The sequence below is a fragment of the Macrosteles quadrilineatus genome, unplaced genomic scaffold, assembly GCF_028750875.1.
Source record: "Macrosteles quadrilineatus isolate MER2022 unplaced genomic scaffold, UCM_ALF_1.0 Scaffold_6__1_contigs__length_79288215, whole genome shotgun sequence".
NCBI classification, from domain to species: Eukaryota; Metazoa; Arthropoda; class Insecta; order Hemiptera; family Cicadellidae; genus Macrosteles; species Macrosteles quadrilineatus.
Window position 1 is genome coordinate 24,487,318 of NW_026542599.1, and position 27,101 is coordinate 24,514,418.

The 27,101-nt window shown below is 38.0% G+C and overlaps 2 protein-coding genes across 2 annotated transcripts in view; one reads left to right on the plus strand and one right to left on the minus strand.

Annotated features, from left to right (window-relative positions):
* LOC128997396 (uncharacterized protein DDB_G0287625-like) overlaps positions 1-3,797 on the minus strand; it is a 167,495-nt gene extending 163,698 nt beyond the window's left edge. Inside the window, exons 1-2 of the mRNA XM_054423033.1 lie at positions 3,673-3,797; positions 2,712-2,871 (exon numbers count right to left, since the gene is read on the minus strand). Of these exons, the coding sequence (XP_054279008.1) occupies positions 2,712-2,871; positions 3,673-3,797 (285 nt within the window). The remainder of the gene's footprint in view (positions 1-2,711; positions 2,872-3,672) is intronic.
* Positions 3,773-27,101, plus strand: LOC128996690 (putative transcription factor SOX-14). Its single transcript, XM_054422126.1, has 2 exons — positions 3,773-4,054; positions 23,921-27,101. Exons 1-2 carry the CDS (start codon positions 3,935-3,937, stop codon positions 24,989-24,991), a joined length of 1,191 nt encoding a protein of 396 aa, XP_054278101.1. The 5' UTR covers positions 3,773-3,934; the 3' UTR covers positions 24,992-27,101.

Sequence of the window (27,101 nt, forward strand, 5' to 3'; positions counted from 1 at the left end):
GACCACGGAGTGTTAGTAAAACAAGGGTACTTTCTGACGGTGATAGAAGATAGGTTAAGTTAAATATAAAGTATAACACAGCACACAAGTTGAACAATAAAGTACTTGTTAGAGTTACTATTTTATAATGCGTGCTACGGTGGTTCAGTTAGGTTAAGATAGTTACGTTTCGATACTATGAACTCTATAGTAGTTAAACTAATAGTATTTCCACGATTTTTATGTTCTTACGTAGGCCTACTTGGACCACTGTTGCACGCCATGAAAAATATATTAGCTTATCGTATAGCTTCAATGCTGCATCGTAGAACACATTAATAGTCTTATCACTGGTCTGATCAAGAAAACACGCGCAACTATAAACACAATACATAGAAATTCAATCTCCTACAACACAACAATACTTGACCTCATTCAAGGTCACGCAGCGCATCGCCGGTAATCAGCTGTTGAATACCAACCTTACAACACAAAAACGTCTATTTCAAATCATCAGATTTTGTTTACGAATTATGATATTTTGGACTTCAATGAAACCCTATGTCGTGTTTCGATTCGTGTATATTTTCAATAATAAAATTGAAGTACATTGTAATAAAGTAGAGCTTTACTACCGGTAGCCTACTTAACGTAATCCCTTGCTCTGACACGTAGTTCCACGTCACTTGCTCTGATAGAAAATCAATCGAACAACCTACAATTTAGTTATTTTACCCAATAAGCAATACAATTCACTATAGGATCCGCGGACCTGGACATCAAAACTGGAAATACGTAACTGTCACAAAACTAAACAGAATTCATAAATTGAACCGATTTCAACCGGTTAATTTTTTGAAAGGAGTGATTTCTTCAACACCCACAAGGCACGTAGCTACATGTAGCCTACACGAGACAGACGCATGTTTATCACGCGTGTTGGGGCCCACGGACGCCGGATTTAGCCGGTCTACGCACCAACGCACCGCGGCGTGTAGACATTGTAGACACGCTCGCCGTATACTGGGTCATGTTTAGTCTCCGACTTGAGCTGTAGAACCTGCGGCGAGGCTACGAGTGCATGTGTTAGGTCAGATACTCAAAACAACGGTAGGCTAGACAATAGTCAGGGAAGATTCTCGTACGTCAATTTATCAATAGGCTAATCACAGTGGTCAGATTCCCAAGATCTGACACTCAGTGTTCAGTTAGACTATGGGTTAGGTGAAATCGTCATTAGTCAGGACATTATCATCATCACCATTACTGTACCTTGAGACAGTGATGCACAACCTAGGGGGCAAATTGCTGAATATGAATACAAATGCCCAATGATCAACTGAATCTAAATTCGAAATATAAAAAAGTAATGATGTTTCTTAGAATCGAGTGACCTTTTGATTGTAAATTTTGGTGCTGTCAGACCCGAGTAGTCAGGTCATATTCTAGAAAATCAGGAAGACATTCAGAACTAAAGTAGGTTTAACACTTGTTAGTTCTGTTAAAAATAAAACTACACGTTACTGTCTGTCCATCTGATTAGAAGTAGATTATTTCCAACTCCGTCTACAAGACGCCATATGAGTAACGCCCTAGGGATTTTCTAATCTACGGTAAATCCAAAAGTGCTTGCATTCGAAACTCACTACTCTCTCTACATCCTACTGTAGGCATATGTGTGACGTGGATTTTGTAACGTAGACCAATCTTTTTCCCCTATATCATAAGACCATTTTGTACATAGACGTGTAGTGCCTACAAAGAATCGTGTGGAACCACACCTATCAGTTTACATGAAGTAGGTCTATTTGTGTTTTCTGTTGAAAGGTTGGCATTGAACAGCTGATAGCGAAGCGACGGCCTGACCTTGAATCAGGTCAAGTATTATTGTCGTGGGCGACTCGGTCTGCCTGAGACGTCTTCAGGTTATTTGTTTTTTTGCGTCAATTAAGTTTCTAAATGGTTTACTGTTTATTGAGTTTTGCGTAATACTTTATAATCTTGTGCAACTTAAAATGGTTTAAATGTTGGTAAGTAGGATAAACAGCTGATTTGTCGGCATCACAGCTGATTAGTCGGCATGGAACAGCATCACAGCTGATTTGATTTCATATAACATCGTTAAACCATCACTTATTTGGAATGATATGGAAATGTTAACTAGCATAAATAATACAGTATTTCGTTTTGGGGGCCTATTGTTTTGAATTGAATTGAATTGAATTGAAAATGTCTTTATTCATATAATATACAGTGGTATACATTGAATATTTTATATTCGTATAATTTATTCTTGCCATTTGAAATAGATTAAATCAGCTACATAACAATGAAACTCTACATACTGTGTTAAACCCTTGGGGGATAACTAAAATACCTCAAAGTTATCAAATTTGAAATTAAATTCATCATACATTCATAACATTGAGATTGAAATATCATTCACACTTATCCTTTCAACAAGCACCAACAGCTAAATAGCCGTTGAAAACATTCCAGAATTAAAAAAATTAATACTTTTTACATCCCCACTATTTTGACCTCTAACTGCTAAAAATATTCTGAAAAGTCAATTTTCTTAATAGTTTTAATGCGATTTAAACTTCAGCTGCTACAAATGGCTACAAAACGACACTGTGCTATTTGCTAGTCCGTACAGTAAGCAGTATTGATGCCATAAACATATCATAGAGCCGGTACGTAATGTTTAGAAGCGATTTGTTTATGTTTACATTGTCGACTACGATCTCGTACAGTGCTGCGACCTGAGCGGCGGAAATTGCAACTAAAGACGACGTCGTGTGGGACTCGTAGGCACTGGATAAAGCTTCACTCTTGCTCAGTTCCTCGTACTGTGAGGATCTGAGCTGTGTTTTAAATATCGACGACAAACTATGAGTATTAATAAAATAAATGAATATCTTGAAAACATATTTATATGAGGTTATTGTATGTATTTTTCCTGATACACCTGATATTAATTTGTGTGGATATGTTGGTGTTAAATAATTTTTATTGGGTTGTATTCGTTCTATGTGGTACTCAAGTAGAGAGCAAGAATTAAAAAAAAAACTCTAAAATAATGATAAAAATAGTATTTCATAACTTTTTTACAATAAGCCTTATTATTATGAGGGGTATTATAGTTTTGCCCCAATCAAGGAAATAAACGTCCAGTTATTAAGCTGGTTAAGCATTTACATGCACTAAGAAAACGTATAGTACTGCAAAATAATGAATGTGTTTGTGAACACATTTCAAATAGTCCTAAATATACTTCAAAAATTTCAACTAGTCCTAAATCCCTACTTAAAACATATTTAAAAAAAAACTTTTATGAATCAAGAGTTCTAACTTACTCGTAGGACGTGGGGATACAAAAAAATTGAAATTTGTAAACAATAATCAACGATTTATGCCCTCAATAAATACACAATTTAAATAAGTCACAAGGTCAAAGTAAATTAAGTACAGTAAGTTCATTATATGTTTGTATGCGTATATAAATTAACGACTAGCTAACAATTTTACTCAATCTCTTACTCATTTTTACACTGACGAATTCACCCAAACTAAAGTCACGTCAAACTAACATCAGTGCAAGAAAAAAAATTAAATCCCAATCATTAGCCTTTTAATTCCAAAACACAGAAAACACAAGTGATTGTGCGCTTTATCCCTCGCCGCACGGACCCGCGCGACGCCGCCAGCTCCCTATTGGTCCTCCCCCCACCACTACTGAATGTTGAATATCCGACGGACCCTACCGTCAACAGCCAGTCGTTTGGGTGTCTTCGTGTTGAGCAGTCGGCGAACATGTCTACAGAAGGATATTACGGGATTCAGCGTGTGTAAAATTTTCCAAGTCGAAAACCGTGATACAGTTGGAAAGTGCTTTGATTGTGAAAGTGAAAAATTCTAGTGTCATAGTGGGTTATGAATAAAATTATTTAAAATGGTGCCACAACAAGGCGACATTATCAGATCTGACAGCCCGACTTCTAGCGGGCTTCCTGTGTTCGGTTCTCAGTTAGTGGATAAAAACTCGTCAACTCCGTACTCCGATGCGACTCAGGTAAGATGTGTGAGAAACTTTATGTAAGTTAGGACGTAGGACGAAAAATCTTTCCAAGATCGAAAGTTTTTCTCACGGTTCAAATACTAACTTTTGATATTTGGTTAAAGTGGTTAACAAATTTAAAATTCCTAGTTTACCGAAATTTTGGACATTTCCTTGAAATTCGTGAAGTTCACAAGTCCGTTGCCCAGTTGATCTTCCAGTGTGTTAGGAAAACAAAAAAATAGGATATTTTTCACCTCGTCTATCACTCAGAAAAAACGGTCAGCATTTTCCCTACATAATTGTCCCATAGCCAGGAAATAAAGTTAGGCCTAAGTTGTGTATGATTTTTAACGCCAAATTTTCAAGAACTACCATAGGCCTAAATATAGCAATTAATTCTTGGTTTTGCGACTTTTGTTGTCAGGTACAGTAGGTGCAATGTGTTCATATTTTCACCGTGAATAATTTTATGTGAGCGTTGTGACGGTAGGCTACGGTAATTGATTCGTCTGCCCTAAAACGCGACTCAAAAGTGTTTAATTACCTATTTTGTCTTATTTAAACAAAAATCTACCATTAAGGAAAAGCTGAATTAATAGGGTCTCCCCACAATTAATTGGCCACAGTGATTGTTAAATTGAGTCCCCGAATTTTAAAGAGCTACGAGATATTTATAAGTAGGAGAGTATATCCTCGGCGTGTTGTTTAAGAAGGGATATGTCAGAACGGGCTGCGAGCGCCAAGACAGGCAGGCAGGGACTATCGGTCTATCTCCTTTAATCATGCCAACATTTTCTCTTTCTGTTTTGTTTATCTTGCTCCAATAATTGCTTCAGTAGCAAATTTGTTTGTGTATTGTAGGATTCGTTTTTAATAAGTCTTTCATGTAGGTTTGTGTCGTGATGGTATTTTCGTAAGTCAATCTATGATATATTTTACGATCTGAATTATTGAATCAAGCTATAGGCTAATCCTAAAAAGTTCTGCGATTTTTCCATCATAAATACATTGTAAGGAAATTGAAAAATTTTCATCATAGCAGTTATTTTACGTTTTCTTACAACTTGTTACCTAATATTTTTTACTGTACCTAAGAGTTTTTACTGTATAGTAATACTGTAATATTCCACATCAGTTAGTTAACTGGGCCTCATAAGTTAATACCTACGTTTCTAGAATTTAACTCGAAGTATTTGATACTAAAAATTGCACGGACTGAGAATTTACGTAGATTATCTCGTTCAAAAATCGTGCGTTTTCTGAGGAAATTTCATGCAAATGGGTAGGTAGGCTATCCCCACGGAATAGACATTTGAAAGATTGGGTTCTCCTGTCTGAACGCGTTTGAATACTTATTTATTAATTTCGTATACAAAACATATTGCTTCCTCATTTCGTTAGCGAATTTAAAGATGTTAAAATTAAGTTCATCTTCAAGATATGGAAAAATACTTTTTTGAAGGCTAAGTTACCACTACTAGACTAGAAGAGAGTATTAATGTATCCAACACGAGTTTACTAAAAGAGCACAAATTGACATATTACCTAGGCTATAATAAAAAACGAACAAGGTACGATGTTAACATAAGCTCTCCTATTCTTGCAACGGCACAGGCAAAAAAATTGGAGCATGACATATTTTTCTAATATTTTAAGTAGGAGTAATGCAACGTGTTTTAAATGGTCGAATACTAAGCAGGAAAAATGTTCTATGTAGGAAGAGAATATTAGACAACTAAGACAACTTGAGATTGAGCTTACTACAGTCATAGATAAAACATACTCCTCAAGCAATATGTTGAACTAATCTCATTTCGAGTCAACGTTTAAATTTTGAAGTGGGATGAAATATTTTTTCACATTTGCAGTTTTAACACATCCTTGAGCACAAAATTGCTAGATATATCTTTCGCTATCCACCCGAAAATTTTTACAACGATTAAGGATCCTACAAAGTATTCAAGCAATTCCATCATATTAAACAGTATGAACGCTCTCAATATTTGCCATCTCTAAGTTAGTTATCCTCTATTTCAATACATCTTCAGGTTTAAAATTTCTATAGCCCTTTACGAATATACCTAATACCAACCCCCCGCATTTAAACTAAAACCACTGTACTTTAACTCGTAAACCGTAATCTTTGCTATTTTGTAGAAAAACTCTGAGGTAGATTTTGATTTCTCAACTATTTTCTTCTCCTTTCCCACCTTTTGCATGACATTGTATATTGTGTAGCTAAGCACAGTGTCTTTATAGTTGTGTGAAGATGTAGTCTTGTTATGTTTGTCTGTAGTGATTTGTAGTATAGTTCTACTTCAGTAATACTATACTGGCATTTTGAATAAAGTATGTCCTTAAAGTCGTGTTTACTAGAGAGTAGAGATTACTAAAATCCGATTTATTTTAAATCTCCATTCATTAATCGATACAATTTCTTTTACTTTTTACTTGGATTTTTCGTTAAACCACCACATTGTCGTCGTACTGTTTGAAGACCTACAAACTACTCTACTACTGTAATATATTCTAACAGTGCAGCACGTTGCCTCGCTTACTCTCAGTATCCACAATATTGTGAAACTATTTCATCACCCATAGCTGCAGTTGAATCAATAGCTATTTGTTTGCCGTATCGCTGGCAGATAAGTGAACACTAACACCTCTGCTATCTTATCCAAGTTGCATAAGTGTTTCTAGCAGACAGCTCGGCAGCAGCAACACATGGCTGATAACAGCTGATACTGAGGTTGAAGTTCGCTCCAAGATTAAACCGGGAAAATAAACACTGTCGATATAAGACCAGTATTTAGTGTTCGATTTTGGCCAAGTTGTTTGTAGGCTGTATTAAAATTATGTCAGTCGAAGTTTATGAATGTTTATCGTTAACATGTTGTAGGAGTAGTTGTGGAAATCTATTAAAGTTTGCTGGATACATAATATTTGGGCATTGGGTATGTTTTAGATATGGTGGCTTGAGTTTTGGGGTAGGCAGAACAGCTACATTTGTAATGTCTTTTGAATTAGCTATTAGTAAGTTATTAGTTAAAAATGCCTTCCAACACTGTGAATTCTAGCTTAGTTAGACTAATAGGCACTTGTAATTTAAAAGTTATGTATTAAAGCGAAAGAAAGCAATTTACCAACTTAGGTACTGACTTTTTATTCGTAATGATATTCGTTGATGACATACGTAGTGATATACGTTTAGGCTATTCGTAATGAGTATACATCCTTAAAGTAGGCTGACATAAGATAAATGAGAATTTCACCATACTTCATATTCTAAAATAATATCGATAATTTATCATATCTTTAGACAGAAAATCTAACGTTCGATACGGTTGTAGAAATAGTTAACGTTTGCAAAGATCAAATCCAATTACAGTAATGTATTTTGTGTAGGCTTTTAGAATTCACAGTTTACATATCATAATTACTAGTTAGCACGCATCAACCAGTTGTATGAACTGAACCTAGTGTCTCCGATAAAAAAATCATCCCGACTCCCCCTAATTTTTTCCTAAACTACCCAGTCTTATCGTGCGACGAATTACCCCATGTCCCCTTGAAATTTCTCTTGGACGATTGGACGTGTTTTCATGTGTTCAGTCTCAGGTGTTCAGATCACTTTATCACGCAGAATGTAATACAATTTGAGGTGGTCCGAGTGATGTAAGTGGCTCGGACGTGATCGGAGAGCCACGTACGGTGTGTAACTCACCCCCCCCTCCCCTCCACCATCCGGGCCCGCCGCGACCCTAGAGGCTATTTTGGAAATTTGTAACCCTTTAAATAAAGACCATTCTCGTTCCAGTTCCATAAGCCGGCCATGTTTACGGCCTGCAGGGATTTCTCGAGGTGATTCCCCCCTCTAAATGTTTTGCTCGGATAAATTAATTGGTTGTTTTAGTTGAGCAATGGATGTTGTAGTTGTGGAATAATGATTAGTTAAGTTTGAAAAGTTATAAGTGCTTCAAAAATCGTTGTGGCTTATTTAATACCAAACTAAAATCAGCACCATCCAAAAATGCATCCTTAATTATCAGTAATTGAGTGGTAACAAGGGTTTGGAACTTTTATGAATTAAATAAATTATTTCATGCACGTTTAGGTTGAAAACCATCCATATTGTACCCTATGCTAAAATAGTCCATTTTTAATTCTTATATTTATTAAATTTTACTATTACACCTTGTCGATCTCAATATTGAAATTTAAAAAACATTGGTAATGGCGTCCACAGTGAGGTTTGATGCAAAACATTAAGCCTTGCACACCTTATTTTGTACCTAGGTCTAAACCACTGTAGGCCTAATCACTGCAACCACACTAAAATCAAAAATTTGCTCATCGAACTACTCTGGAACTATTTCACCATGAATGTATTTTTTAACATTGCCGATAGCAACAAAATGCATTCGCGAGTGAGATTATCGCTGCAATTATCGATCACACATGCATGGAAATGTACCAGTTGTGTCATGTAACGACTGAGTGTGCAGTGTGCACCGTGCACCTGTGTATGCATGACATTGAGGTAGGTTAGCGACCCTAAAACATCATTTTGCATGTCCACCACCTGACTGCCTATTAAAGTAATTGATGACGGAATTGCATTCTTGTTTGGACATTTTTTAATTACGGTCTACTCCGATAAGATCTAAATGCATTATGTTTTTGGTTAATTTGTTTAGCGATTGATGTGGTAGATAGGGTCGAGTAGTTTTACGTGTGCAAAATGTGTTTGTTATTTTTGTGAAGATGAGTTTTGTTGTCGCGTATTAAAATGTATTTGTGTGTTTGGTTTGGTAGTTTTGTTTGTGTTTCTCTGTAACCGTACAGTTTTTTTAGCAAGTACCGGTAATCTAATTCGATAAGTGGTAATTTACCTTTGCATGTAGTATTTCTACCAGCAAATAGTTTGGAGACAAAAATTCCAGTCATCTCATTCCAGATCCAGTCATCTTTCAATATACAGTAATAAGGTTAAGAGAAACTATTTTAACGGGTCTAAAAAGTAATTATTTTATCTTTTAAGTTGGATTCAGTTCTTGATGAGTTCAACAATTAAATTCCAAGATCATACAATACTATCGGCCCAAGCTACAATGTTAACCTATCCGTTATTTACAAGGTGGGGGACGCATTGACCACATTATCACCGTGTGTTTGGCCTCTCATATGGTGACGTCACGTTATAGTCGCGCGTGCGAGACGTGTTGAGACGTGTTCGATTGTTTCACAATTGTCACTCACTATTAGCCATTCGTGTTGAGTAATTTAGCACCGAGGTGAACCACGTGTAGGTTTCAGTTAGATTCCTCTAAGATTCCCCAAACATAGTTATTTATGGTTCGAAATTAGGCCCAGCTGTCCTTAACCATCACACGAATTGAAAAGTCCTTTGAACGCTTTATCGTTAGAAATTAGTCATCATAGTCAGGCTAATCCCTACACACAATTTAACATTTCTTCGTATCTATTCTTAGTTTCTCTACGAAAGGCTTAAAGTCCCTACTCTCGGAAGTAACAGGTTGCCCAGGGTAGGCCGAAGGCTCTCGCCTTTCTGGGAAGTGAAGAATTGAGCGGATGAGAACAATATACGCTCTCTTCAGGCTTCAATAATAGATTGACCTGTATTAGTTTTGTTCAGGTTGTATAGTACGCGATGTTTTTGAATGTACAAGTATAGTTTGTCAGATTAGTAAGCTATTTAACAACACGTTGAAGAATCTATAAAGTGCAGTAAATTCAAGTGTAATTCAGTTAGGAAATCCTCATTATTTCGTCGAAAACAAACCTCTATTATGTTTGTTTTATTTTGGATTAAATAAGGCTCTATGATTATAGGTTTGGGCCATAAATACAAGTTCTTCATGAAGTGTTGAGTTCGTAAGATTATCAAGGTCAACTTCTTGATTTCAATTGTATATACTTAAAACGAGTTCCGACTCGTTCTCTTTGCCAAGAGTTTCTCTATTACTCTAATGCATTGAAAATGTAACCTTTGATCCCTAACCCATCCATATGGGACAGATGTTAGTTATTTTTTTTTTAAGTTAATTTACAAATTTTCAGATCACTATCGGTGGCTCATAGAGCGAACTGATATAGAAATGGGCATCATCTTCAACATGGGGATGCAATTATACTACCATGTGCGTAATTTAAACCAATTATGAGTGAAGTGTGAGTGTAGACTGGGGTGAGATGATGCCTGCTTTGCCACTGACTAACATCAGCTGTTTCATTAGCCCAGGAACAGCTGGGTCCAGTTTCGAACCAGCGTATCTGTAATGCAAGCTTATGACTACACCACGGACAGGGGCACACCCTGACAGATATAATCAATATATGTAACACGATGACGTAAATCTGTCATGGTGCACCACGTGATAGGACCAGTGTATCAGAGCGCGTGCGGCCTTACACTTATCTAATGTACTGCATCTATTATCACTCATTGACCTTTATATGTGCAGTGGTGGGATAAGCGCTATTTATAGACACTATTTAGGCCTGTTGAGTTTGTAGTCGTGAAAATGTTGGTTTTACAGTTTATTAAGGTAACATTTCAACGATGTACAACGTACTGCTTAAAAGTAGTGGTAGAATAAGTGTGATTTAACGCTATTTAGGTGTGTAGGTCAAGTTTAGTGGGGTTAATTTTTTAGGATCCAGCCAGTCTGTAAAATAGACGAATGGCTTTTACTCCTGCGAAAGTTGTTTAGTACCTTTAGGCTTCCCGGTAGTTATTAACACGTTTTCAATGTAGTCAATTTAGGTATAATTTAGGTTTGTCACTGCACATGTACATATTATCCACCATATGAATCTCAAACTTCACCTATACACTTTTTTGGTCCTTATGTAAACCGTTCGAACTCTCATAAAATATATAGAAACGATTGAACTTGTTATGCAAATTAAATCCCGGCAATATTTTCCCGTTGAAACGTTTCGACGATAATTAAATTCGCCTGTCCCGTTCCCTGGCGCATTGCCCTGATTAAAAAGTGCTATTTGTTTTTGTCCAGGGCCATCGAGCGTATAGTATGGTTTTATATTTCGCTACCCTTTAGATAAGTATATCGTAGTAAAGGTAGCCTAGTACAAGATTTATTGATGCATGTAGGCTTGTGTAGTAAGGCTTCGAATGTGCGCGCATGACGAAGGCCTACAGTACATGCAAAGTAAGTCAGCCAATAAAGTCTTCGCATGATTAGATTTCAGTAAGAGCAGTTCCATTCTTTATGTTCTTCTTGTACTCTGTACCTCTACTACAGTTCTCTGTTGAGATATTCTGTTTTCATTGGTGAACCCATAGTAGAAATAGCCCTAGAATTTGATTATTCTTATGAAATCAAATATAATCACCAAAATTGACAAATACTAAAGATACAGTAGTAATTTATGTTGCTCAATGAATCATATCAGACATTTTGAATTTTTTTCCTAAGTAAGACCCAAGTTAGTCTTAGGGCATTATTGTTGGGAAATATTCAATTTGTTATCCACTTTTTTGTTTTACTGCACAAGTAATTAGTTTTTTACCTGATGATGAGATCATATTCTATCACGAATTATTTATTTATTGTTGGAAAATTGTCTACAATAATTGTCTACTACACATACTATGATATTGAATATACTCAGCGGAAAGACATGCACCACATGTGTGTGCTGAGGTTATTACGTGAATTTATAACCAGTCTGGGCTCCCTGGCCACTCTCGGGTTGCAGGATGCTCCCTAGGGAGTCAGTCGTCTCGGGATAATTAATAGTGTCCTATCCCTGCCTCTCCCAGGTAGATTAACTACCCAAAGTCTTGCCTCGTCGTCGTCTTATCTAATTCGATTGCCGAGTGGTAGGGGTGTTGATGACTTTGGGTCTAATGGTCGATGTTATCTTTGGGATGCTTCGGTGTAGGTGGATTTACTAATCTGCTTGGGTAAATTGGGAATCGGGGAAAGGATTTTGTAGTTGGATCCATCATCAAGTGCACACTACTCTCATATCTCCTGTCATAAGCTTGCGTTCATTACCAACTGTACAAGGAACGAACAGTAGAGACAAGGAACTACGGTGTGGATTAGTACAAGGTCTGCACACGTGCAGAATCTTGGTAAGGCATCGCGTGAATCTATATACATAACACACTACTCTCCTACACATCATACACTTGCGTACATCACCAAGTGTACAAGGAACGGACAGTAGTGACAAGGAACTACGGTGTGGATTAGTACAAGGTCTGCACACGTGCAGAATCTTGGTAAGGCATCGCGTGAATCTATATACATAACACACTACTCTCCTACACATCATACACTTGCGTACATCACCAAGTGTACAAGGAACGGACAGTAGTGACAAGGAACTACGGTGTGGATTAGTACAAGGTCTGCACACGTGCAAAACCTTGGAGTGTCATCGCGTGAATACATAACACACTTCTCTCCTACACATCACACACTTCCTTACATCACCAACTGTACAAGGAACGGACAGTAGTGACAAGGAACTACGGTGTGGATTAGTACAAGGTCTGCACACGTGCAGAACCTTGGTGTGCCATCGCGTGAATACATAACACACTTCTCTCCTACACATCACACACTTCCTTACATCACCAACTGTACAAGGAACGGACAGTAGTGACAAGGAACTACGGTGTAGATTAGTACAAGGTCTGCACACGTGCAGAACCTTGGTGTGCCATCGCGTGAATCTGTATACATAACACAATACTCTCCTACACATCATACACTTGCGTCCATCACCAACTGTACAAGGAACGTACAGTAGTGACAAGGAACTACGGTGTGGATTAGTACAAGGTCTCCACACGTGCAGAACCTTGGTGTGTCATCGCGTGAATCTATATACATAACACACTACTCTCCTACACATCATACACTTGCGTACATCACCAACTGTACAAGGAACGAACAGTAGTGACAAGGAACTACGGTGTGGATTAGTACAAGGTCTGCACACGTGCAGAACCTTGGTGTGTCATCGCGTGAATCTATATACATAACACACTACTCTCCTACACATCATACACTTGCGTCCATCACCAACTGTACAAGGAACGTACAGTAGTGACAAGGAACTACGGTGTGGATTAGTACAAGGTCTGCACACGTGCAGAACCTTGGTGTGTCATCGCGTGAATCTATATACATAACACACTACTCTCCTACACATCATACACTTGCGTACATCACCAACTGTACAAGGAACGGACAGTAGTGACAAGGAACTACGGTGTGGATTAGTACAAGGTCTCCACACGTGCAGAACCTTGGTGTGTCACATCGCGTGAATCTATATACATAACACACTACTTTCCTACACATCATACACTTGCGTCCATTACCAAGTGTACAAGGAACGGACAGTAGTGACAAGGAACTACGGTGTGGATTAGTACAAGGTCTCCACACGTGCAGAACCTTGGTGTGTCATCGCGTGAATCTATATACATAACACACTACTCTCCTACACATCTTACACTTGCATCCATTACCAACTGTACAAGGAACGAACAGTAGTGACAAGGAACTACGGTGTGGATTAGTACAAGGTCTGCACACGTGCAGAACCTTGGTGTGTCACATCGCGTGAATCTATATACTTAACACATGTGTGTGTGGTGTGACTATATACATCACACACTACTCTTCTACGTCCTATCATACATTAGGGTAATTACTAACTTGATTGACGTTTCCTAAAATAATCAAATGTACAATGTTGGTTTTGGTCAGGGTTAATGTTAATTTATACAATTGCCGTCCAATGTTATTAAGTTCGTGATGTACGTATATTCGCGTGATTAGTTAAGAGAAAATGACGGTCAATAATAAAAATTATTTTATTTTTCAAATTCAGAGGTTTATTAAATTCGTAAATTATTATGGCCTTGTGGTCGTATAGAATTATTGTAATAAGAAGTTTGTTGAACAAACTACATTTATCTTAATTATTTACATCTCAAGTTAATCTAAGGTCATTCACTACGTTGAGTATTTTGAGGTTATGTCCACCCACATCCGGCCAATCAGCTGAATATGACGTCACCGTGGTCCATCAGATGTTCAGGCGTTGTCAAGGCTGCGGCCTTGTCCGCTACTTTTTAGGCGGGAACTACACTTTATGTAAGCGGTGTAGCTATGAAACTATTGCATCAGGTTTTAATTATCGTGGGAAATGCTGCAGTTGTTGGAGCGGAGCTGGAATGTTCATTGTGCTATAATTGGAAAAATCAACAAGTTAAACGTTTTACCTTACCCGCCTCGGTGAGTTATGGCTACTTGTAGTTCCAGGTGGTATTTTGTTTTACACAACTCCGCGTGAAAATTAACTTCAAATGGTGATTGTTCCAGATTGAAAATTCGTTGCTTTTTAATTTCCCTATTTTAAATTTTGATTTGTAATAGCTATAATGTTTTTTGTAAATCAATTAGAAGGCTGCACACGTGTCCAAGAAAAATTATTGAAGACATTTGTTAACATTGGTGGTTCAGGTTTAAAGCATTGCTTGACCTACAAAACCAACGATAAAATCACCCAACATACATTTATTTGACCAACATTTGAGGATACTCAGCGATATTTATTTATTTAGATAAAACATGCTGGGAAACATATATAAGTTTCTGCAGTAAAAGCTGCCTACAATCAATAAACATCCAGTCCAACTTATGACACCAGTTCTAAAGCTTTTTACAACTTTTGATCGCAGCAGCCATAACAAAGCCAAGTGGTAGTTTTCCCCTTAAGTGGCGTGGTATCCCCCCTCCCCCCCCGTGACATAAGTCTGTAGAGTGATCAAATAAAATGTCCTCCTTTGATAGTGGTAATAAATGCTTCTGCGGCAACATTAGTCGTTGGAGGGAAAATACTAGAACAACACTGATTAACATTGATTTATTGAACATTGATGAGAAATTTCAGTTGTAAATACAGTAGTATTTTTGTAGCTTTGTTGTAATGTGTATGGTGCTTTCGTTATTGAGAATATCTGATATCTTTCTAAGATACAGTGTGAGATAAGATTAGCCTATATCAACGTCCGTAGAATGTCTCCTATTGAACTGAATTATTGTTTTGCAATAATAAACCGATTTCACAATTAAAGACAGTTCGAGAATTGACGGGCTATGGTTTTAACTCGCCATGTATTTAAGCGTGTATGCATTTATGTAAAGAACATGTGCTAAAGTATTTTCACCTACGTCCAACTACGTCACTCTTAGCATTAGTAAGCAAAGGCATTCATTAGTATTGTAGTCTGCTAACTTAATTCAGAATTTGCAATTAACAATATGTATCACAGAACAATTACGGTTTACTAAGCGAGGTTTAACATGTTACAGCTTATTTTAACCCTAACATAAGTACTGTATATTAAAAATACTCAGAGCTTAGAATAAAACTTACGTTCTCATTTTACGTTTTCCAATTAAATTTAACAAGATTCGATTCGCAATGACCCCTTCCCTTAACGCGTTATATTATTTTCTTGTGTTAATCTAAGCAATTAGATTTTTAAGCTTTTTTGTAGAATGATTTGACTACTGAAACAGAAGAGAAATTTGACAGAATCATTATTTGAAGCTGAGTCACATCTAGAAACAAACGACTCCGCAATGACTACAATGAACCCATTACGGGAAATGTTCACTGGCGTTTTCATCTTTGCTGCATTAAAATGCAAAGCAAGAAGTAACTGGTGCTTAAAGAAAGGAGCGTTTGTAATAGGACTTTCTGTGCTTCACCGCGAACAACTTAATGTCTACACGCCTTCCAATCTTGGCATTCTTGTTTTGAATTTGCGTTCTTTGTGGTTGATTTAACTCAACTATCTTTGAGATAGCGGCTCGCATTTTGTTTACTGAATATGATTGAAACCAAGTGTATGGAGTGAGGTGGGATGCCTTGTGTTAGTATAGCTTTGTTTCTGAAATCAGCTGTTTCTTAGTGCCGATCTTTTATTAATTTATTAAAAGCCTGGTAAAATAATTAGTCTAGTTTCAACATCCGAACCACCAATAAGCTACTAAGCACCACAAATATTCAGGAGCTTCCTTTGACCGATCGTATGTTTGCGAAGAAGGATCAAAAGAGCACCTGAATCATTGTATATCATTACACAATTATATTTTTACTGCACCTACGAATATAAACAATTTATCCTCAACAACACCTCGGAACATAGTTTAACAATAAATAAAACATTTTGTGAGACAAATTAGCATTTAATGACGTAAGTGGATTGGATCATAAAATTAAACTAAAAAGTTACAATACGACAATTCCCCTCCCCCCCCCAACCACTTGTCCCCAGCTGAACCCTGTTTCTCACGGTAGACCTGTAGATCTATTAGCTATATTTACATATCAGTCGCTTGCTATTGACCGCCAGCTATTGGCTAATTAGTGACGACCAACCGTTTAGCGACCAGTCCCTATTAGGGATTTGATCCTTTTAGGATTCAAACGTGGCACTATTCAATGTGCCATTTTATTCACATTATACTTCACGGTATCAGGGACAACTAGGCTGTTAATATACGCTATGTGGAGTTGTGTGTTGTAGTGAGGGATTATTTTATACGGGAAGTAACTAAACGATGGACTTTTATTGGCCAGGCCGTCAACCTGCGATAATCGGCAACGGAAATTAATAGCTACTTTGACTTGAAGAGGTTCATCGGCTTCTGACTGCTTGTTTCCGGCGCCGCATATCATAGCTTCATGGTTTGGAGGGTTGAGAAAGTGTTCATACTACAGACAAATAAACAATAAACGCCTTAATACCTTCTAATTCAGTGGTTTAGTAGTTGAATAAATAACTAGAAAAGTTATATTGAATCACACTTAACATTTTACATCGTAATCCAAGATTTAATCTTAAGAAATGTTAGTTTTAGCCCTTGCCAGATGCTATGTCAATATTCTACTTATTTAAAATGCTATCTAACATTGAGGTTACTAGTCAAGGGTTAGGACCGATTTCTTATAAGGTGAACAACTCTGAAGGTGTAAAATCCCACATCAACATTACTGTCTCACAAATCTTATCAAATTCAATTTACATTAAGGGTTCCAAAGTCGTCCATATTTCTCCATCGCATAGGAGACGTTTAGTGTAATGCTAATGATGTACTCAAATACACAGTTTCGCATCAGCAGAGTCTTATTAAACTGAGACTCTGCATATAAAGGTCATCTTTTCCGGTGCTCCGCCCCCTCACACGGCTTTCTATAAACTGGTCATGTTGTCCAGGTCAATCTTATGTTGGTCACTTGGTCATATGGAGACTCTGTATTGCAAATAGGTCGAGTAATATGCAAGGGGGACGCTCCGATAAAGAAACAGAAGATACACTTTTCTAACACTCTTGTAGACAGGTATAAATCTATGAGACATTGCTCAGGAAAATTTTTTAAACGTTTCCGTTTCAATGGAAACTTTGAAATGAAATCTGGTTGGTTTGATTCAGGCTGTTGGGTATCCAAATAGTTAGAGTTGTCGTGGTATAGGTCAAAATTTTGCCATGGGAGGATTAGGGAACTTTTTGATGGTTCGAAATTGACCCTGTGGTTAGGTTTGCTTATCCTGAGAATGTAGGTCTATTAAGTTAAAAGGTGACTACTTACACAACAATATTGTTGATAGTGCGAAACTGCCTGGTGGAAAGGATACCTTTTTCTGTTAATGTATAACATTGGAAGGTGATTTCTGACACAGCAATCTTCCTCGTGGTCTTGTCTACCAAATTAGTCCTTCATAAAATACAATTTACATCCCAAGACGCTAGTCTCTACTGACCACGTTTTACACATTAGGCTAGATTTACAGGGTTGTGGGATCACATAGCTAAAATCCATTGGCGATTGGCGGGATTTGAACCGTGAACCTCTGGACCGAAGCCCCGCGCTCTACTAGACCAGCTCACTCCCAGTTTGCTCTATTCGTATCAGCTGATGACATTCTCCATTTCGTCACGTCGCCTACATAGTAGCATATATCCTTGACATTTGTACCAACATTTGGCTGTGCTGTAGCCGCACCGACTCTGACATTCTCTAATGTCCCCAGATAAATTGCTACCATTGCCTATTGTGTAATCCCAGCTGATATTTCACTGGGTTTGTCAATTCTCGAATTACTTTGACTTTCCGCTAAATTAACCGGCAAAGGTGCGTTTTGTACGCAATAGAGACGAATCGAGTTGTAAATATTAGAGAATGGGTGTGAAAATTTATTAATTATGTTAACCTTGTTTAGTTTGAGTTTAGTGCTATTTCCAATCCTTTAGTAAGCTGAAAAGTTCGAAATATACTAGTACTTTTAATTGCTCAGCTACGTTGATATTATGTTTTATAAGATTTCACGAAACTTGTCAAAACCCCCTCAAACTGTATATGTGGTTATAGTTACTTCCCCCAAATGGCTTATGAGTCTGGTTTTATTTGTGTCTATTTAGTATAAAATAATCACACGCTTTTGGAAGATAAACTGTTGAGGGCAAAGTCTTGGTAACCATACCAAGAATAGACCTGCATTTTGCACCAAAGTCTGTGACATTTAGACTTCTTTAAAAAGCCCATGTCAATTACATACTGTACGGCAGTTCTTCTACTAGTTTGCAACGATATAGTTTTATATGGGAAAAAAATTGACTACTTCGTACTTTCAAGCACTCTTTTTAGATCCCATGTGATATTTTATTATTTTAAGACAAAAACAACTAAATACTTCACACATTTTTCAACATTGTTGTAAGTATTATCACAATCATGAGTGGGGGAGTCGCAACAGCCACGCCATATGTCGAAAACGACACAAACGACCACTAACGACATTAACGACACAAACGACCAACGACACGATAGCATCGTTTAATTGGTCGACCATGCAGGATCGCGCACGCCACCCTACATGCATGTCCGCCTGCGCTTCCGCCCCTCTGATTCTACTTTTTGTGATCACAGATAAACGTAACGGTTTCAGCGACCTTCGACGATAAACCATACGGTTCACGAGTTTACAGTTATCATTTCTTGGAAGTGGTGGAAATTCACGTTGAATTCCCCGGGGTCGGATGCTGAGATGGTAAAAAAGGACTCACTACCTAATTTGGTAATTTTTTGAAATTGTGCGAGATCGTCGGCTGCTCCCACCAACTTTTGGGAATTTCTATGAAAATACACTATTTTAGCTTATTTTTAGACTTTGTATTGCTATGTTGTGCGCGTGCCCCCCAAAAATATAAGGGGACGCCTATGTGCGAGATCATGTTTTTCCCAATATTTTATCAAACTGTTGTGTTACCCCTAGGTTATTCTACGCTGATGGCATTGCCTAAAAACAATTTTATTGTTTGCCACATTATTATACATCCAAATGGCAAATTCACATGGATCAGAATGTTAGTTATCAGTTCATTTCCTAGTACTGTTTATTGTTAACCTATAATTACGTCGGCTCTTTAGATAATTCTCATTTGATACTTCGCACGTTGAAATCAAAACTGTACTGCTAATCAACGTATTTACCAATCAGAACTATCGTGCCTTTTAATTACTGTGATTGAATACCCCTTCAAACCCCAACACCTGGTTAATAGATAGGACATTTTTTTAGGAGGTTTTTCCTGGAGCACTAGTTCGTGTTTTATTGCTGCTCTTATGATGAACCGCTAACGATGTGCAGTGGTTCGTCTGTTGTAGCCTACCAAAAAAATACTTGGCATTTGAGCGCAGGAAGACTGTTGAATGGAGTGAGATGCCTTGCGTAGCTTGTTTCTGACTCACAAACAAACTTGTCCCTAGCCTATAAAAAACATTTGATTTTTACTGTCCATTCTTATGATGGTTCCCGTGCACAACTAATTTAATTTATATTTTCCCCTACCCCCTAGACCCCCGGAAGTGGCCCTACAGTGTTGTAGTTGCGATTGCGTGCCACAGCTGGTCTGTTGGTACGTTGATCACGAAATGCTTATCTGATGGTTGGTTTATTGCTTTCTTATTAGGTTGACATGTTGCACTTTGTTGCGTGTTGGTTGATTTCATTTCTCAATGTGGCATTAGCCCCTAGATTACAGCCACTGAGAAGGTTAAACGTGATTGTACGGGTTTATACCTTTCTCAGTTATATGGAATGAGAATTGCTCAATCTTATGTTGCGTTCTCCCACTGTTTATATCAGCATCCTCTTGATAAAGATTAGATTGTTTTAACCAAGTCATTTCCGTTTAAATTTTTGTCTGCATGTTTTGGTTTGGTTATCGACCTATATTTTGTGTGTGAGAAAATTCGCATCTAAAAATTTTATTTCTGTTTGTAAATGATGCAGTGTAAACTCTGTTTAACTTCTCTGAAGTTGATGGCGTTTGCAATATCTCGTTAAGTTTAACCCGATGTTCGTATTTAGAATCGATATTTTGCCGCAAAATATACCACATATTATATCGACATTTGTGCGAATATAATCTGTTGCTTATAGAGAAACTTTGGAGTAACGAGAATACAACATCTCCGGTCTGAGTATAAAAAAACTTTCGTTTTTACCTAGGTTTTATATAGTCAATGTTAACCCAGAAAGTCTGATTCAGTAGTAATTTTGATAGTCCAGTAAGTCTATATGCAGAAAGTATTGTGTAGTTGTCTGAAATTACAGTAGAATATATTCGCTAATACTCCAAATGTTATGAGTGATTGTCGAAACAAACTCCCTAGCTACATTAGAAAAAAACTAAAATTTTCCCTCAAGCATCCAACCAATTAACACAAATATCATTTCACTTTTAATCAAGCGCAAACCTAAAGTAGGCTACAACTCTATTACACGTGTATAGCAACCTCAAAAGCGTTATCTCCGCGTTTACATCCAAATAAATAATTCATATCCACTGCATCCCAGAGCAATAAACATGGTAAAACGCAGGTGATGTGACAACTTGATATAAACAGTCGTGAACACTCCCTGAGGACTCCGTTAATATCGCAATTGGTCGGAAGAGGACGAGAAACATAAACGTCATCTCAGAGGAGGTCGAGAACTGAGCATTCCTCAACTGCGTCAAACATTAGTTGACGATCAGCCAGAAGGTTACCAGCAGCTCTCATCCACGTTTATTTATACAAGTTTATTATTACCACTTGGGATTTCCGTGGAGCCGATGCCAGCGCTGTCAAAACAAGGAATCGTGTGAGGGATTATTTCCCTAAACAAACGCCAAACTTGTCCAACTTTATTAACAAGCTCGGTGAGTGTTGACAAGTGTTAACATTTTGTTTCAGATTTGAGGTGTGGGAGTTTTCAGGTTTGAGGTGTGTTCAAAATGGGGTTTTCAGGTTTGAGAGGTGTAAAAAAATGGGATTTTCAGATTCGAAGTGTGTAAAAAATTAGGTTTTCAGGTTTGATGTAGTAGAGTTTCACATTTTAAGTTAAACGAATAGCTAAATATAGGTAAAACACCTCTAAACGGTTAAATAGAGGTTCTACCGAACATTCTCGATAGCTTGCAAGTTCGATCGTAAGTAAAATCTTTGGTTCTACACAGATCATCTCACTCTTGTACAGTAATCTTAGATTCATATTAAACTTTATTAGCCTATAAAGCTTGTGTGTCGCTATTTTCAAGAAACTAATTGAATAATCGAATTCAATGGAACGGTTGTATAAATGTAGTATTCTTCAGTTGAAATTACTAAAGTAATGATGGAACTTAGTCAGTGAGAAAAACGCGAAACAGTCACGGGGAAAAAGAATGATTCACGAAGGGTAGCAAGTGAAGTTTGTTGAATCGGTGAATCAGGTAATTCGGCCAATAGAGTGCTTCCCCTGTTTATATTGTGCAATGAGCATAACTTACAAAAAACTACCTTTCTATTTAAGTTAATTATCGTTAAAACATTTTGAATATACATATTGTCTTATGTGCATTGTAAGGTTCTGTAACTTCAGCCTCCTTGAAGTCCAGGAAATGTGCTGAAGGACGTCTAGTTACAATCTATACCCTCATCACGAAGACTAGACTAGTTTCCATAGAAAGTTTGTCTTTTGACCTTGTACTTTTCCTCGTTTTCTATCACATCGCATCAGTTCCATTTTGAGAATGTTCGTAGCAAAATTCATTTCAGCCGATTTCAAAATATTTATAATATTTTAATTTCCTCACAATATTTTGCTCTTCACTTTGCATGCTTTCTCCTGATGTACAACAAATCTTCAAGGGCTAAGATAGTTTACATTCTAGTTACAATTACATAAATGATTGTCATTTATAATTTCATTTTCTCACAGCGTTGTAAACGTGTCACTGATGAAATGCAGATGCATCGATGTTCCGTTTGAAAGCTCTCTCGCAATCGGTCGCAGTTTACGATTGTGAACTACCTCATTGGCCTTCCGACTTGGTTTTAAAATTCAATTATCCTTTCGAAACACTCCCGTAACGGAACGGGATTGACAAATCGAAATTGAATACCGAGTTGAGCGCTGGAGAGTAGTTGCAGTGTTGTGGGTTGTAAAACCGCTATTAAACTTACTTTATAGGCTCGGTTGCAACTCGCTGAAAAGTTCAAGATTAACTATTTCCTTATGATAGAAGAATGACTTGTTTCATTGTTTAAGACCCATCAATGCCTACCCGCAAGGTTTTTCCTGGAGCACTAGTTCGTGTTTTATTACTGCCCTTATGATTATGGTTGTTTATGTAAATGAGTGGATCGTTGGGAACGAAACATTGGTTTCAAAGCCCTCTTCATTTGTAAGATATGATTTGCCAAAGGCAATCAATATATCCCAGGCCAGAGGGAAACTGAATTAATTAATCAATAATTGAATTGATTAGCGCAATTTCGTTACAATGTTCACATGAGCCAAGAGAATACAGTGTAAAGATTTCGCTTTCGTACATATTTCTGTCATTATCAGTCCCAAGAGAAGTTTCGAGCATTTGTAACAATTTATACCGAAATGTGTTGCACACTTACGTCAACACCTTCAAGGACACACAAAACTTCATAATTTTTAAATACCTATATCTTTCTCAATTTGTAAAGAATGTTTTTATAGCTACGCCGTAACTATCAATGTAAGTTCGACCCAATTTTCACACACGTATCAGAATTTAAACACTTTCAACAATTTACGTCAACATCAAAGTAACAGACGCAAAAGTAAGGTTTACGTGTCACTACTGCTACTGTGTGTCGCACGTACAATTTGAAACTACTCTCAGTAAATGTCTTGTCACAGAACGAACGGCCCAGTAAATAAGCATTACTGCGGAGAGTGCAGCTCGTAAAGTATATTGTACGCGGACATTGCAGTGTGTTGCATCTTCTAACTTAACCGACGGAGGTAGAGTATTTATAGCCCAGTGTCAGATGTTGGCCGTAATAACGCTAATGTATGTATAACGAGTTTTGGCAAGTAGTTTTTGCACGGGTGACGGCTTACAAATTATCGGCTTGGCCTTGCCAGCCTTCGCCAGCTGCCGGCCTTGAAACATAGGGAAGTATAAGCCCGCATTTCAAACAGCTGTTCAAACCCACATGCGATGTAAAACACTGCCTTCGTTAACGCTATGATTACTTGGTAATGTTACGTGGAGATCGGCCAATTATTCCATTAGGTAATTTCTATAATTGTTCGAGCTTAGACGCGTTTAATTCTGATGCGTGGCCCGGATTTTAGATTTACCGCATTGGTCATTTTCAACTGTTTCCTGTGTTTTTTCGTGTACTAATAAAAATGGGAAACAATTACTAAATGAAATATATTCTAGTAATTTTACTGGGATTCTTGTTATAGTTTCTAACAAGTTTTTTTTTCTGTTTCAGACTAAGAAGAACAACCCTAACCACATCAAGCGACCGATGAACGCGTTCATGGTGTGGTCGCAGATCGAGCGTCGCAAGATCTGTGAACTCCAGCCCGACATGCACAACGCCGAGATCTCCAAGAGGCTGGGGAGGCGGTGGAAGATGCTATCGGAGGAGGAGAGACAACCGTTCATCGAGGAGGCTGAGAGACTAAGGCTGATGCACTTGCAAGAGTACCCCGACTACAAATACAGACCTAGGAAGAAGACTGTCAAACCCGCTCCCAAGGTCTCCCCGTCCAGGCCGAAGAAGCCCAAGAAGTCTTCCCCTCATCAAGTCGCCATCGAGAGAAACGATACCAACAACAACTCCCACAACGAAGTGAAGAAAACGGAGACATTGATCAGGCGCAACGGAATCATCCAGACTAGCACGCTGAGTCCTGTAAACCACAGCAAACTGAAGGTCCGACTGACCATAGACCGCAAGCTGAAAGACAGCATGCGGCAGAGTCACGGTCGTCAGTTCACGACGTCGCCGCCCACGGTGCACGCCAAGGTGCCGAGCAGTCCGTCGTGCGACACACCGGACTCGCCCGAGTCAGCCACCTTCTACGACGAGAGGGAACCGGAGATGAGGAAAATCAAAGTGTTAGAAAGAAGAGTTTTGCCTCCGATGAACGCCGAGTTCACGGAACTCACCCTAGGACCCGTAATTACCATTAAATCCGAGCCGGAGGATATGACTCAGGAGTTCCTCATCAAACCCGACCCGCTGCAAGAGACGTTCCTGATAAAGCAGGAGCCCATGGACTGCGAGTCAGAGCTGGCGGCCACGGGACACACCGGAGACAACCCCAGTCTCGCGGACCTGGACTCTCTGACGGACCTGCTGCAGATACCCTCGGACTTCAAGGTGGACCTGGACACTCTGACCACGGACATCGACACGTTCGACACGACCAGCTCCAGCTCCGGGTCCCACTTCGAGTTCTCCTGCGCGCCCGACGTGTCCGACATGTTGTGTACCATCGGCGTCAACAGCGGCTGGGCAGAGGAGACTACATTCGCGGATCTCATCAACTGTTGAAACAGACTTGTTATTCGATGTCGACTGAACGTGGGATGTGTGTCACGATTTCTGTTAGGCTTTTCGTCTAGAGATAGTTTGCGTAACTGGCCACTCCGAACTCGCGGCAGCAGTAAGATTCGATGTTATTATTTTTATGTGTAAAATAATCTAGTTAAGTTTAGTTATACGAGAGGAACAGCTGCGTCCGAATTAAGTCCGTGTTTCGCCACAGTTTACTATAGGCACAGCTCCCTGGAGCATTGATCTCAAGTCTTATTGTCTGGGCCTTATTATGTCTAAAGGCTCGAATGTGTCATTTGAGATCCTTCTTTACTGTAAGTCGTTTTAAAATTGTTTACATAGTACTCGATAAATGTGCAGTAGATCTTTACATTTGTATGTAGTTGTAAGAGTCATCGACTCTATGCATTTGTTTTTAAAACTGACTAATTGTTGACTTTTTGTACAGCGTATGCGATATGTATTTTCAAATTGTATGCTATTGCCTTTTTTGCTGTAGATGTAATGTGGCAAGGAGTTATCCCGGTAATCGTTAATATGTTTCCTTAAAATTGCCAATCAATTTACGCTATTTAAGGCCCAGGAATAATATGTCAGGCTGTGATACACATTTTCAGTAACCGACCAATAATTTTCAAGGGCAGTCAATATGATAATTATAGATCGCATTTTAAGTTAGGGGGCATTTTAGATAGTTACTGGACTGACTTAAGTTTCAAGATAATGTGTTTTAATGCTTTCGCTTTTTCGATGTCTTAACAAATTTCTTTTTCTGTCGGGAACATTTGGTTAACAAAGTAATACTTTCGTAGCAGTGTGATTTTCAGGCTGTTCCTTATTTAAATTGTATGGTTTATTAGTTTTAATTTCAATATTTTCTCAATCGTACCAGCTATTTTCATTGTAAAGCTGTTTATAGTATGATTTGTAAAAAATGTTAATATTATGTGCACATCAAAACTGCTCAGTATTATTGATTGTTAAATAATGCATATTCGTAATAATAGTTTTCCGCTTTTTCTAGGACTCCCTCTACTTAAAGTTATGTTTGCAAACCTATTTGTTTTCATGCCCCCTTTGGCGAATACTTTCGGGATATTTAACATTTATGTTAAGCAGTTCTTTTTACTCAGTTCTTTAATAAATCGCTGTTATTCGCTGTTCTTGTGTAGATCACATTACAATCTAGCATTTGGCCTAACTTGTACGAACTCGTCTATGAACGACTCTTCTGTCCTTCTTGTTCTCTAAGCTTGTAATCCGTTCACGCTTAACTTGTTTATATGTACATTATAAGTTCTATAAAACGGCTTGTATGGCAAATCACGGTTTGTTCCTGTTTACCAGCCTTACCCGACAGTTCTGCCAACTACCAAGCGACTACTGACGGACATTTTATTTATTTACACGTCTTCCAAATTGAGTTACTTTGTGATATGTTTACCAAATATCGAGGAATGGAGAAACTGACATAGCCTAAACACTTCGGTGAATTGTTCAAATTATTCCTAAAAGATTATTTTTGTACATAAGCTAAATAAGTGTATCGTCGACATAGGGGTGGGCCGACATTCGGTACGTGTTTTTAGACTTATCCTATCCTAGTGCAATACCGTTACCCACTAGACTCGTAGCTTCGAACTAGAGGTGTCTATACAGCTGTTCATCGTCATTTCCCTCCGTTTCTACATTACTTTCCCGCCAGTTTGAGTTGAGAGTCACACTGTGTCCCAGCCATTGTAGCCGGCGATGTCTAGTCGCTTGAAATCTCCACCGGACGATCCCCGGACCCCGATTCTTTCATCCGTACTTAGCCTAGGCTAGTCGTGCCACGGTAGTCAACGCCTTAACGGCATCAAGCCGGGTTTCTTTCGCTTCTTTCTAGTGTAGTTTTGTCGGAGTAGCAATATTTTTGCACATATGAAGATTTGTAAAAACAAAGTTTATTTCTCGCTCGATCCTACTTATTTGTAAAACGGCCCGTGTATAATATTCACTTTATATATATAAATAGTTATATTATTGTAAGATTGTACATTTTGTATTGTAGTTTTGTTTATACATTATGAAATATTATAATGGTGAATAAACCATGATTTTTTTTTAA

What these genes read in the sequence shown, in the direction of transcription:
- LOC128996690 (XM_054422126.1), top strand. Translation starts at nt 3,935, where the DNA reads ATGGTGCCACAACAAGGCGACATTATCAGATCTGACAGCCCGACTTCT. An exon ending in CGTACTCCGATGCGACTCAG is followed by an intron (nt 4,055 to 23,920) that starts GTAAGATGTGTG and finishes TTTCTGTTTCAG; the next exon opens with ACTAAGAAGAACAACCCTAA.